This window comes from Centroberyx affinis, unplaced genomic scaffold (genome assembly GCF_046629955.1).
Source record: "Centroberyx affinis isolate AG114_WGS23_722 - 3 ecotype Tasmania unplaced genomic scaffold, CSIRO-AGI_Caff_v1 ptg004001l_1, whole genome shotgun sequence".
Classification (NCBI taxonomy): Eukaryota; Metazoa; Chordata; class Actinopteri; order Beryciformes; family Berycidae; genus Centroberyx; species Centroberyx affinis.
The window spans coordinates 98,266-113,127 of NW_027281814.1; the positions used below are offsets into that span (position 1 = coordinate 98,266).

The 14,862-nt window shown below is 41.7% G+C and overlaps 1 protein-coding gene across 1 annotated transcript; it reads right to left on the reverse strand.

The window, feature by feature from the left end:
• Positions 1–6,681: 6,681 nt before the first annotated feature.
• Positions 6,682–14,590, reverse strand: LOC139663399 (dual specificity tyrosine-phosphorylation-regulated kinase 4-like). The gene is made up of 15 exons (XM_071542051.1): positions 14,492–14,590; positions 13,967–14,056; positions 13,189–13,347; positions 12,979–13,096; positions 12,639–12,802; positions 12,086–12,222; positions 11,763–11,903; positions 11,441–11,579; positions 11,092–11,173; positions 10,764–10,936; positions 10,586–10,646; positions 10,342–10,459; positions 8,119–8,228; positions 7,215–7,364; positions 6,682–6,773 (listed from the first exon to the last, which is right to left on the reverse strand). Exons 1-14 carry the CDS (start codon positions 14,588–14,590, stop codon positions 7,216–7,218), a joined length of 1,740 nt encoding a protein of 579 aa, XP_071398152.1. The 3' UTR covers positions 6,682–6,773; position 7,215.
• Between the last annotated feature and the right edge of the window lie 272 nt (positions 14,591–14,862).

Consider the following 14,862-nt stretch of genomic DNA (forward strand, 5'->3'; position numbering starts at 1 on the left):
GTTTCCTCAACAAGTGGATTAAGCGGACAGGAAGCGCAGATGAACTTCTCTGCACGATATTTCCGGGCTGAAATGTGTTGGTATTTTACTGGTGCAGTTCTGCAGAAAGACCACCAGAGGGCAGAAGGAGGGCGCTGTAATCATCACTATCATATTATATCCTATAGTACGACAACGATTTGAAATTGAAACCAATAATTGTGTATTTTGTGATGATACTGAAACTACTGATCTCCCCCCCCCCCCCCCCCCCCCAATGTATGTATTCTGAAGCTTTATGGCTTGATGTACATGACTGGCTTTACCCAAAGGTTTTTCAACTTGAAAGCTTTTCTCAAAAGGACAGTGTTTATGGACTTGTCATGGACAATAGAAGATGAATTTCGGGTTAATAACATTCTTATTCTTGGAAAATTTTATATACACAAATCAAAGTATATGAAAGTGAAACCTAAGTTTAGTGTATTTCATCATAGGTGGATTATGAGACAAAGGGCCCCTGGGCCCAGGTAGCTACTAAGGCTACTAAGTGAATGGATTTGAGTGTGCAAAAGACGGCATGTGAACCGGCCCCTTATGGGAGAGAAACTAAATTCTAATTACAAAGGAATTACAAGGTGCAAACACATATTATTCTAGGCCTAAAAACATATTTTAAAGTGCAAAATGCCTCTGATTGCCCATTGACTTGGTATGAGTCAGTGGGCCCTATTCTGACAGATCAGGGGTGGAAAACAACATTTTGGTAAACCATTTTCGTAAACCATGACTTTACATTACGAGGCCTTTGGACAATGATGCAGAGCTTTACTGCTAAAGCGCTATAGATAAACTGAGGGGAACACTCACTGTGACACACAGCCATGTTGACAACTTCAAAACTAATGTTATTATAGGGGGAATTTTGGGGCTTTGGTAAATAAATAAATGACAAAGCCCTTCGACTGCAGGGCAGTAAATGCAAAGTTAGTGACAGCATCATCATGTATCAGGCTCTGGCTCAGGGGCCCCCTGAGCCCTCGGGCCCCTGGGCCTGTGCCCGGTTGGCCCGTTCAGTAATCCATCCATGGTGGTATTTGGACGCATCTGCTCTCCACAGAAGTTAATGGGAAGGATTGGCGTATCACCTGCAAGCAAAATTGGACTTTGGCGTATGCACTGCACGCAATTGTAAAGTGTAAAGTCGTGTTACGTAGATTGAAAAGACCGTTGCGGAGGCAGAGAGGTTCGGTGAGTTTAACCCAGCAGAGGAATGGAAACGAATATTAGGCTGCGGCGCTCTGAATCATTAAAGCCTGTTTGCATATCAATTAGCGATAATCAGATCTAATGAACTGAAATAAGAGAATGGATTTCACTTCAAAAAGCTCAAGCTAGCAACAGTGTAGATACAGTAGTTAAACATTAGCCTGCTTCTTTTTATTTTCATCTTTGAGCATACAGGACTCTTCCTGTCTGCATCCATTCCTGTGTAAATGGGTTTTTTTTTAAGAATAACTTTATCAGTGGCCTATAGCACGTTGGAAAAAACAAAGTTTACAAATTGGATTGTATTGGGTCTTGGTTCCAGTTAAAAGAGCTCATGGTATAAGTTTAGAATCAGTAGGAACATTAGTCCGCTTCTTCTACTTTCATTTTTGAGGAAGTTTAGTAAGTAGCCTAAGTTTAGAAGTTAATGTCACTACTTATCCTACCTGGAAATTATCTTTTTCCTGGGTTGAACTTAAAGACCCGTCATTAAACTGAGCATGTGATCGCCTATCCCTGTGTACTATTTTTTATGTATTTATTTACTTATTTTTTCTGATCAATATAGGGAACTGACGTTTTGTTTACTATGGGCTAGACGTAGGAAAACATCTACTTTATTTGATATTTGAGGATGTTGGGGCAGGGCATAACGCAGTGAGGGATCATTCAAAAGTCTACACCAATGGAATATCAGTCAGGGAGAGAAAGGCAGTTTTACTTGATGGGATTGTTCAAAAATCTGTGATGGTTTTATTGGTTGGAATTTATATTTACGCCTACTAGTGCAGTGTGTGCAATCAACAAATATTTACCAATTACCTTATGTAATCTGACTGATTAGGTCATCCCACATATCTAAAACACTGGCATTGATGAAATGCAATGAGGTGAATTGCATAACTGTCCTTCGAGTTGAAAATGTCCTCTGATTTTACCAGGGAGCAACAATGGCAATGAATAAATTGGTTCTCTTTGCAAACACTGGAGGATTTGGGAGAGGAGGAGTTCAAAAATTTCAAGTGGTTCCTGCATCAGGCTGACATCCTGGAAGGCTTATAACAGTATAATGTAGTAATTTGTGCACTCATTGAATAATTACTATGTAATACTTTGGAAACATTGGCTTACTGGTCCTTTCCTTCTCTCTTTAATGGAACTTCCATATTCTTGAGGACAGATGAGGATGTGACAGTACTGTTCAGTCAGGCTGACATCCTGGAAGGCTTCCCAGTCGTCCCTAAGAGCCGGCTGGAGAGGGCAGACAGGCAGGACACAGTGGATCTGACCGCGCACATCGATAGCGAACACTCTCCGGAGGTGAACATGAAGGTTTTAATCAAGATCAACAGGAATGATCTAGTGCAGCTTTTGTCAAACACCAGTTCAGGACCCAAAGGTAAATCATGGGAAGATAAAAAAATATGTGAAAAACTTAGAACTGACACATAATTCAGTGACACCCGCCTCATAAATTTTGTTATAGTACAACACTTTGTACCAACATTTTATATAAAGTGCGAGCTATGTCATTTTGACTTGTAATCTGTTGTTATTCTGCGTCTAGATAACAGATGTGTGAGGAGAGACAGGCAGCTTTTTGTGAAACTCTTTGTGAGACACTTCAGTAGGTCTGGCCACACGAGGGATTGAACTCAGGCCGTCCAGTTGGGGGATGAACATCCTAACCACCAGCCAACTGGCCACCAAAATATTACACAAATTCAGACACTTTCTACCGGCCAAATTTATTTCTTAGCCATCACAATACTTTCTAGAGCAGGATGGATTGGTTGGAGCAACAGGAGAAGTTTCTTATGGCTGATCTCAAGAAAAATGAGTAGGCTAATTGTCATGGTTAAATTCATTTTTAGACCAAACATAGAGAAGGGCTACTTGAGCCCAATATTCTTTTTATACATTCACAGAACAATTTTATATGATCAAGGAAATATTCAAGTTTGTACTTTACCTTTATCTTTATATCTATTTCTGCAAATTGCTGTTTGACCCTTGGCTTTATTTCATTTAATTTTAATGTAAAAGAAGTTAAAGCTGTAATACTGTAGATAAATTAGTTAAAATGGTTGTACTGTTGTATTCATTGTAAATCACTTTGGCTACGGGGAACACTTATAGGCCTCATGGAAGCCATATTGGCCCTCATTTACGAAACGAACGTACGACGCAAAGCTCGGCATTTATCAATTTAGACGTGAGCGGAGGCTACGATCAAGTCTCAACTCGTGTACGCAAGTTTTCGAGTCAGCATGGACTTGCGGTGTAGCATAGTAAATCTGGCTGAGTCGGAGAATTGTTATTAGACCATATATTCTGACTGGCATCTAAGCATATGCAACCACATATGCATCACTTAAAAATATGTAGCCTATGGCAAAATATTCTATTTTGTAAAGGCCTACATCGACTATGCGTCATACAGCCTATCCCTAACATAAACAGGTATTTTCAAATTGTTTGCAATTAACGTGGTTAACAGTTTTCTGGTGTAAGATTAATTTCTCTTTCATTTTGAGATAGCCTACTTGTTTGAGGTCTGACCATTTTTGCTTCACCTAAATGTAAAGAAGCAGTGATTTCTTTCCATACTGCATTTTTCCGACTTCCTTTGATGCCACTTTTCAGGCTCCCAAATAGAACTAATTGGTTCAATTGGACTTTGTGACGTTAGAGTTTCTATTTCGAGGTCGGAGAAGTTTCTCTTCTTGGACGTATTACGCGTCTCCATGTCGTAAACTCTGGGGGCGAGGCCTCTAGGGCGTGATATTTAAATGAGCCTCCACATTTATCAACGCCCGATCATTCTTACGCTGTGATTGGCGAGATACGAAAGTTTCATGAGTCACATGTGAACCGTGTCGTAAGACGATTTCTGCGCTCGGATCTGCGCTGGTTTCTACGTTAGATTGATAAATGAGGGCCATTGACTTTACTGTAGAACAAACTCCTAAATCAGTTCAGGGCAGAATGAATCATTAATTACTGATTAATAATAACTGATGTGGGAACCAGCCAGCACGCAGGCTGTTGATATCTCAGCCACAATGTTTAGATTGAAGACATCATGGAATTTGATGCTTTGAAGCCAAGACACCAGTGAACTTCAACCTCTGCAACCAAGGCGACTATGTTCCTATGTTCTTGGATTTATTACACGACCATGCTTTTGTATGTTTTTGTAGGATGGAAGGACAACAATGTGCATACCTGTACATGGTTTTGGTTACATTTACCTTGTTTTAAAACCATAGACAAGGACAACATTTTAGAATTCATATACTTCAAAATAAAATCCCAGTGGGCATTTTGCGTTAAATGAAACAAACATGACTCAACAAATAAAATGCAAGGAGACTTTATGGTTAAAATTTGGTGGATTGGGTGGAGTCATTTCATTTTCCCATATACTCCTATACAGAATCACGTGGAGCTAATTTAGAATCTCCAGTCCACATGACTTGCATGTCTTTGTACTGTGGGAGGAAACCGGAGCACCCGGAGGAAACCCACGCAAACACGGGGAGAACATGCAAACTCCACACAGAAAGGACCAGGGCCGAGATTTCAGCCCCGGACCTTCTTGCTGTGAGGCCACAGTGCTAAACACTGAGCCACCGTGTCGCCCGTTGATCGATCTTATGAGGATAAATCAAACTCGAAACACCTGAGAACATGGAGAGAGGATTTCAACTTGTGTTTTGGAATTTGGAGTCACAAAAGATATCTACAGATCTGCGATTTCACTTTGAACCCGCAGAAAAGATTCACATTTGCACGTCAAATTTGCAAAACAACAGCCTTCTTCACACCTGGCATTACAATGCATCCTGTATCCAGATCCAGGTCTACTCTGTCTAAGGCTGTGACTTAGCTGGATAACATTAACACCAGGCATTAAAATATGTGTGTTATACACATTAGGAATAGTTCACCCAAAAATGAAAATTCAGTCATTATCTACTCGCCCCCATGCCGATGCGTTCACAGCAAAACAGCGTTGCAGCATTCTCCTAAACAACCGAAGTTGCTGGGGACTTGTCTTAAAACGTAAAAAAACAACTGAAAAAACCCCCATAAAATGGCTCCATACAGCTCGTCCGGCAAGCCCCGAGATCCCAAGTTGACTTGAAAAGATGTCCCTTTTTTTTTAGCTGAGCTCAAAACTCGCGATCTCTCCATACCTCCGTGGCGTGTTTACACTGCTACCCAGAAGCTAGCGTCACACACAACAGAGAGAGCTCTGCTGAAGTTGCAGCAACAAGTGCCTCTGTCGGATCTAACGTTACATTTTCAGTCTTTTATTTGTTACCACCTCCGTTGTAGCTTCTTTCAATAGCGCCGACATATAAAACGACATATCTTTCTGTTTCTGTTGTCAGACGACTGTGCAACTGTGATCAAGGGTCACAAAATGCTAACTGGCTAACCAAGGCTAACTAATTTCTGTACTGTTAGCATTTTGTGACCCTTGTTCAATCAGTTTTTTTTTTTATAGTGGTGCAGTTTTCAGACAACAGAAACAGAAAGATATGTTGTTTTATATATCGGCGCTATTGAAAGAAGCTACAAAGGTTAGGTACCAGATCAAAGACCGAAAATGTAACGTTAGATCCGACAGAGGCACTTGTTGCTGCAACTTCAGCAGAGCTCTCTCTGTTGTGTGTGGCTAGCTTCTGGGTACAACACGGAGGTATGGAGCGATCGCGAGTTCTCGTTGATCTCGTCTAGCGGTGCATGTACGCGCCTTTTAGCTCGTGCGCCCACTTCAGACGAGGTGCGCGCTAATGTGAACGCGGCTTTGAGCTCAGCGGCTACAGTGAAGATTTCGGCTAAAAAAAACACATCTTTTCAAGTCAACTTGGGATCTCGGGGCTTCCGGAGACTTGGATTACGCCGGACAAGCTGTATGGAGCCATTTTATGGGTTTTTTTCAGTTGTTTTTTTAACGTTTTAAGACAAGTCCCCAGCAACTTCGGTTGTTTAGAAGAATGTTGCAACGCTGTTTTGCTGTGAAGCTCCAGGACTGTTTTGTGGACTAAGAAACTTCACCCGACTTTCCATCGGCATGGGGGTGAGTAGATAATGACTGAATTTTCATTTTTGGGTGAACTATTCCTTTAAAATTAGATTTCTCTTTCCCTCCAAAACACAGACTGCTGCATATGTCACTTCTTCTGATAATATGTTTGTCCTTTAAAAAAAAAGTGAACATTAAAAAAAAAACGTATTCAAGTGCAAATTTGAATTACAAATTTGTACATCTGTGATTTTTTTTTCTGTGGATTCAAATTTAACACACTGGTTTGCAGATATTGTCAGTGACTACAAATTCCATGACACAAAGTCAAATCTAATGTACGTATTCTCAGGTGTTTGGAGTCTGATTCACCTTCACAGATCAGGAGGGGTCAGTGGAGGCTGAAAAAGTAGCTAGCGGTTGGCTGGACGGGAGGCCGGAACAAGTGGTGGGAAGCAGCTGCCAGAAACCATGGAGTCCGTGACACCTAGGAGAATGAGGAAGACCAGGGTTAAGGTTCCTCCTGTCCAGGCCCTGTTCACCAGACCATCAGCATGCAACGATGAAACAGCGATGATGCCACCAGCTAAAGGCAGAATTATTCTACAAGTAGAGACCAGGGGAAACTACGGAGCCCCAGAGGTAAAATGGTGTTTTTCATAATGGGTTCTCCATGATGTGGCTCGACATAACAATCTCGTTCCCACGCCTTACTAAGTCATTCCCACAATGAAGTATCTCATTCCCATGTGTTAGTAAGTCGTATCCAAGATATTCATCATGTTGCCACAAGATGAAAAAAATTAAAAAGCACCATTTCAACTCCGGGGCTCCGTAGGAAACAGTGTCGCATGGTACCTTGATGTGTTTACATGGTACTTGCATTTTGCGTTCAATCTCTTCTATTCCCTGCTTTGGAGGTAATTACCTTAGGTCAAGACTCTTCCATTTCTTGACCTGAAGGTAGTTTCCGTCCTTGGCTCCGGTACCCTCTCCCCGATTGGCTGCAGCCGCACAGCTGGCATTTTCTCTCTCCTCAGCAGGCTACCCTCCTTGCTGCTGAAGAGTGCTGTGGCAACTGTACGGGAGTGGATGGGAAAAGGCCCAGAAACATGTTATTTCCTCTTGAGAAAGATTGGATGAACAAAAGAGGTAATCCTGCTCAGAGACTTAATATGGTTGAGTCGTTTAGAGGTGATGATGATCTTCTAAAGTTCTGTTGCAATAGATAGATAAAGTATACACAGTAACATTATGGGCTACAAATGAACAATAACACATTGGGTTACCGCTGACTTTTGTAATATTTTGCTGTTTGTCACAGGACCGGCTGATTGCCTGCCTACCTCTTCTACTTCCTCTCCATCCTCATCCCCTACTCCTCTCTCCTAGCATCTCTGAGCATCTCTCTCTTTGTCTGTGTCTTGTGTTTCTAGGTCCTGTTGCACACTACATCAGAGCATCAATCAATCCAGCCCAACTCCTCCCTGCACCAGCTGTCCTTAATTCACCATTAGTCTAGTAACATATACCAGTCACTTTCCCCTCAGTCTCTGCCAGATTGTCTAGTGTGTTTTGACCTCGCTTTCCTGTGTTTCTTCACGTTCCAGTTTGTATCAGTCTGTTATCTGAACTCTGCCTTGTCTGACTCTGTCTTGCCTGATCCCTTCCTGGTTTGTTGTGTATCTTGCTTTACTCACAGTAAAGTATTTTTCACCGTTTATCTGCCTCTATGTGTCTGCATCTGGGTATACGTTTGCCTGCCTGTCATACTGTTGGGTAATGTGTTGCAAGAGAGAGAACACAAGAGTTTTCATAGGGAGTTCTCTTACCTGATCTAGTGTTGTGTGCAACACATGTCTTCGGTCTGGCCTTCTGGTGGTGCTGAATCCATGCATGCTGCATAGCCTCCTCTGGTGTCATGCGCTTCTCTGGGTCATATCTAAATAACGAGATACATGCAGTTACTGTAGTCCACACATTCAGAGAGAAACTATAGATTTTCTAAATGGACTGCATTTATATAGCACTTTTATCCAAAGCAGTTTACAACATGCCTACATTCACCCATTTACACACACATTCATACACCGATGGCGGCAAGCTACCACGCAGGGTGCTGTCCTCTGCTCCATGACCTCGACTGTATGAGCTTCATACAGTTTGAAGGCGAGTTTCTTTTCTGAGCCGCATACAGCAGGGTGCTGGGTGGCAGGGGTGGGGTAAGAGGGGCTAACATTCCTTAGTAATTGTATGTGTTTCTCCCTCCCTCCTCTCCCTGTGTGTGTGTGTGTGTGTGTGTGTGTGTGTGTGTGTGTGTGTGTGTGTATGTGTATATGCACATGCGTGCACTTCATGGCGCAGAATGGTCTGGAAAAATTACCGCCAAGCCATGCGTTTGTGAAGTCGACCTTTACTATACAGGGTCAGAGTCAGGGTTCGGTTTTGTGTTTCAAAGAGCAGTTGGTTGGCTGATGTGCTACAGTAAGAAACAGAAAAGGGTCATATGAGGTGGCTTTGGTTCCACTGTCATTCTAGTTCAAGGTGCTTTCTATGGCTTGAAACAAAAAAAGAAATCCTCTGGTGCACAGGGAGTGATGATGCGTTTTGCGTTTCAGTTTGTTTGGAATAAATAGAAGAAGAACTGGATAGTTGATAGCCACCATGGCTGAACAGACAAAGAAAGATACCAGTACCTTCAGAAATTCAAACTTCACCAACAGAAAGTCCAAGGAAAAAGATGTCTCACCCTGCATCCACGTGCTTACGGATATATCGGAAAAACAAAATTCCTATACTTGAACATTTCACAGGAATGCCATTCAAAGTCAGATGATGAAATTTTGCTACACAAGTTTCTAAGTTATAACACAATGATGACCTTTAACCTTCTCAACATGGTGGAAAAATCAAGTTTAGTGTCAATCAACTACTAAAATCTACTACTACTTCTCTCTCACCTACCTGATATGCTTTCTTTACTCCTCATTCTCACAAAGATACATGGTAGCATTGTAGCAGGTGCTTTTGACAAGCAAGAGGCAGCTAAATCCACACCGTCCTTTTCAGTATGTTTGTCTATCGTTTGTCTACCTAATACTTTTTATTAAAGAACAGCTAACTCTTTGTTTTTCCAGTACTTGGATGCAGACCGGATCCTGTATATTTAAGAGTTGTTTTTTTTCTTAATTATATATGCGAACAGGGTCTCCCATGCAGGAAAAGAGCATCTTGCTAAGGAATATATATTATTTATGTTTACCATAGGCATCAAGCAGGAGTACTCTGCTACAAAAGGATCAACAAAATGCAAAACGAACCAACTGTACCACCACTGCCTTACAGAGACAAATATCTTTAACTCTCAGAAAAGTAACAATGTGTGTAGCTTTTTCAATATTCTCTGAATGACATTTTACTGAAGGCAGGGAGTTTCCAGGTGTGAGGTGATATATGAGTCCACTTCTATCAGTGAGTAGCTTACCTTAGGCGAGTTAGTAGGGCTTATCTGGTGCGATGGAACATCCCTCTCAATTTAGGTGTGTGTGTGAGAGAGTTTATGTGTGTGTGTGTGTGTGTGTTTCCATACTATCATTATCCACACACTGGCACACACTCTCATAAACACATATGCTTAGGTGGATGCACAAACACATGGGCACACATTCATAAAATATGATTTTCACTTATTCAATCACTCTCTCTCGCTCAAAGACACATACCTCACACCACATCACACACACATACACCTTTATTCACACTGCACACACCCCACCCCCACACACACACACACACACACACACATAGAGAGCCACCTCTCAGCGTGCTCTTGTAGCTATTAGGGTAGTATCATTAAAGCTCTTCAGACTAATTACCTCCCCCGATGAGCAACATACACACACACACACATACTCTCTCTCTCTCTCTCTAAAACATACTTTGATAGAAAGTTTGGTTAACATAAACAAAAGAGCAAATGAATTGGGACAACACAAAGTACAACACATATGGAAAAGTGTAATCCCTATGGAGTGTATCTGAGGGAGTGCACTTACTCGAGGCAGCGCTGAATGAAGTCCAGGAAATTAGCATCCTTGGTATTCAGGAGCTTGGCCAGACTGAAAGTGTTGCGTCGGTCCTTGTTGCCAAAGTTCTTTGGGATGCCCTTAGAATCTGCACAACCATAACATATTGACAACTCAATTACAAGATATCTTGTGGAGGATGACAATATCATTGACCCTATCATAAAGATGAGCAGCCAAGAAACAGTCAAAAAGCTTAAATGGTTTTGCTCACCAAAGAACTGGTTCGTTTTGGGTGCGGTTTGCCGGACCTTTTGTGGAGGGATACCCAGCACCTTAAATAATACACATTCAAACCACTTGTAAACATTACATCTTGACTAATAAATATTTGCTACAGTAAATTAAATAGAAAATGGCCTAAAATTAGTGTTCACATCTGTAAGTATTACCTCCATTATGCAGTACAGCTGGCTCTCCATGTCGGTGCCTGGAAAGAGAGGTTTGCCCGTGTGCAGCTCAGCCAAGATGCAGCCCAGGCTCCACATGTCGATGGCTGAGCTGTAGTCTTTTCCCAGAAGCACCTCTGGAGACATGAAGAGCAAAGTCTGGACGCAGGGATAGGCTGGAGGAGGGAGAGGGAAAGACAGTGTACAGTCTGTGGTATTTCATTTATTTAATATATCAAATGGCAAACAATTAACAACTCTACAATATCTTTAAAGAAACATGGCTTACTATATAATGATAAAAAAAAAAAAAAGAAACCCACACACTCACCTTTGCTATGCTCAAAGCAGCTCGCCCCGAAGTCAATCACCTTGACCTGCTCATGGTCCTCATTGGACAGAAGGATGTTCTCCTGAAAAATCAACATGTAGGTGTGGCCAGTAATTTACCTATAATATGTACATAGTAAGACTACTCTTATTAAAACATATTCATTTCTGTCTAACAACTTGGTGCACTGTAACAAATAATTAAAACAACTTGCATTGAGTATTTCAGTGCAAGGAATCAAGAATCAGTGTAAATTTGATTTGAATGCCCAACACTCATGTATTGTTTTTGATTTTGAGTTGAAACAACAGGCGGTTTCTCAGTGAAGATGGATAACTCTGGTTCCTACCGGTTTTAGGTCACAGTGGATGACCCTCTCCTTCTTGAGCATCTGAAGGCAGTTCAGCAGGTCTACAGCGTACCGTCTCACCTGAGACATGCTGAAACCCTGGAAATTATTCTCCCTCATCTTCTCATGTAGGTCTTTTCTGGAGACAATGAGAGCGATACACATCCTTTACCTTTTGATCTCAAACAAACCCCAACCCCAAAGAAAAAACACACTCCCTCCATAGTTTTGGTACAAATTTGTCCTCATCTGTTTGCTTGCATGAGTCCAGCTGCTTGGTCATAATAAAGCAAGTGAACAAAAAAGTATTTTCTGAACGCACCCCAAGAGTTCAAAGGAGATGCAGAGATGGTTGCGGAAGTGGAAGTGCTCCTTCATATGGAGGATGTTGGCCGTGTTGTCGGTGTCCTTCTTCCGCAGCGCATCTAACATCTTCACCTCAGCCATCGCCCCGCGGTGGAAACTGAATACCAAGGACCACACAGAACAATATAAGCTCAGTGATAATGAGTGACTGCTGCCTAAACTGAATCATAAAGTATGAATTATTGTCTCATTAATGTAACAATCGTCTGATAAGACGCTCAGCTTTCTCCCTTTTATATGTGACTGTCTGCTGTACTTAGGCTTTAGAAAATCTTTCACCTGTATTGGTTTCGAATGACTTTGAGGGCCACAAGCTCCATCGTTTTGTGGTCCCGGCACTTGAGGACCTGGCCAAAGGTGCCTTCGCCGATCTTCTCCAGCACCTCGAAACGATAAGCGATGTGGTCTTTCACGATCTGTGGATAAAAGGTTTAGCCCTTGATCAACTGATAAAATGCACCATAGGACAAATACACCCACATTAGTTAGCCATCCCACAGTGCAAAGCCTCCAAATATCCACATCTAACTGCCAGTCATCCCAATGCAATGGCACAGTGTTTACGTGGTGACAAACATGAATGAAGTGTCCGCCATTCTTCAGAAAGAATGTGTTTTTTTTTAGTAGGGAGAAATCACTTAACCTTGTAGCAAATTGGAGCAAGTTGGAAGGAACAGGAAAGAGATTAACTGAAGGTAAAAATTACGCAAAAAATGAATAAACTACTTTAAGTAACAGAGCACTGACAAAATTAAAGGTAAAATTCAAATTCAACTGCTTCAAACACTGGTTAATTGTTGTCCATCCCTACAGCGAATAGTTCAATAGTTACCATCCTGTAGTATCCTTTCTCCGTATCATATCCAGAGTTGCGGGGGAAGGACTTCGATCCGCGGATCTTCTTGGCATTCATGCCCAGGTACCACACCTGTGTGTAGTCCCTGATTTCCTTCCGCTCAAACTCTGTCAGATGTTTCCTGCAGGTCTTCAAGACATCTGTATGGAGGGAAAGAAATGGTTTGTCAGGCATCTTTCTCACTTCCTCTCTCTCCATGTCCCCGTCTCATGTTTTTTTTTATACAGGATTCTAAAAAGGCCTCAAAACTCATATCCTAAACTTGGGACCTTTTAAACGATTCAAGGAGTCCCTCTACTGGTCTCAGCCCACTTACATGCAGGGGACATGGGCTGTTGTCCGTCAGAGGGCGTCTCTGTGTCTGCCGTCTGCTTCTGCCTGGAGTCTGAGCTTTCCTTCACGAAGCCTCGGCCGCTCTGCGGTCTCTCCTGCTGCTGTTGGTCACAGGGATCAAATGCATGCAGTGAAAATTTTGCCTAAACGTTTCATGAGGATAATAACAAATGTGTAAATAAACAGGACTGACCAGACGACCGCCATGGTGAGGTGTTTTCTGCTGGCTCTTGCCGATTTGTGGCAGGACAGTGTCCAGCTGCTGAGGGCGCTTGGGAGCCTTCACAGCCACTGACTTTGGCTCCAGCGGGGGCAGGGTGCCTTTCTTGGTGTCAGTATTCACTTTGAATGTCTATGAATGTCAGAAATTCATAGTTCTTTAAAACAGATCATTTTAACAAACAACAACCTGGATGTTATGTAGCAATAATCATAGGATTCGATAAACACAGCCATAAACAACATAGCAATAAACAGGAAATTGTACATTTAATACAATCATGTCTGTTCTGTATTGAGCAGTATGTAATTAAGAGTAAAAGTAAAAGAGGGATGGATGCTCCTGCTGTTATATTCATGTGTGTGTATGTGTGGTGAACAAAGCATGCTACTTATTGATATGTGTTTAATAGAATAATAATCTTGCTATTTTACAGGCTGGGGAGTGCCGCCCTGACAAAGCGGTCCTTCACAGGTATGCTTGAAAAATGTAAGGCAAGGCACTATTAGTTAGTTAGTTATATAATGTTCATTAAAAAAAAAGCCTTTATCTTTCTACAGCTGCCCTGTATGTTTTGTTATAAGTACCTTTATCAGGGTTATCTCTCAGACACAGCTCAATATAGCCCATAATACTCACATAAACTATATTTTTATTGTTCCTCTGCACCTCCAGACAAATGCTGTCAGAGGACCAGAGAGAGAAACCCTCCTGTAGTGGCTCTAGATGGGGGAAAAACCCAAAACCTTACCAGCTGCTTGTCCCTGCTGAAACCCTGCTGAATGCCTTCAGCCTGGAGGTGGAACCGCTGTGGCTGGGCTTCAGGTTTACCTGTAGGTAGCTGACAGGATGGGATGATATTGCAGTGAGAATTACACAATGAGCACACCTTAATCCACAAATGTACATCTTCACTCTTCTGTTTTTTTGTTTTTTCACTGACTTCACTGTACTAGCTCAAGTATGCTGCTTGGAGCAAAAACATCACAAAATCTATGGCTGTAAAAAGGAGTACTGGCAGATTGTGAAGCTGGCTTCAATCCATAGCCAACAGCAGTGGTTCTCAAAGTGGGGTCTAGAGACCTCCAGGGGTCCAAAATGAGAAATCATTTATTTTTATCTAGAATTTAATTGATAAGAAATAATCACAGAGAGTGTATGAGGGACTTTTCTAATCATTTTCTAATCAACAGTTACACAATCCTTGATATCAAAACGTTTGAGATCCCTTGATGTGAAACACTAGAGATTTAAGTGAAAAATCAATTAAGCCAACCTTGTTGGGTTGTAGAGCGTTGTTCCTTCGTTTGAGAAGTTTCTCTGGCTTCTTTGAAATCTCTTTCGTGGAAGTTTCAATCAGGTCGGAAAAGTCCATGATGATATTTTTGTCTGTCGATGTACTTCGGGAATCATTTATTGGAAACGGTCACTCGTCGATGCACTTGACTGAACGCTGCGAACCGAACTTAACACTGGGTCATTTGTGACGGCGTAATGCTGCGCGTCATAAAGAACCATGCAAAAATCCCTATAGTTATCCAATGGTAAAGTCTAGAGGGATACTATACACATATTATAGTACTGTCTTAGTGATACCAAAGCACATAAACAATGCTATAAAGTGGCTTATAATGGTCATTATAAACT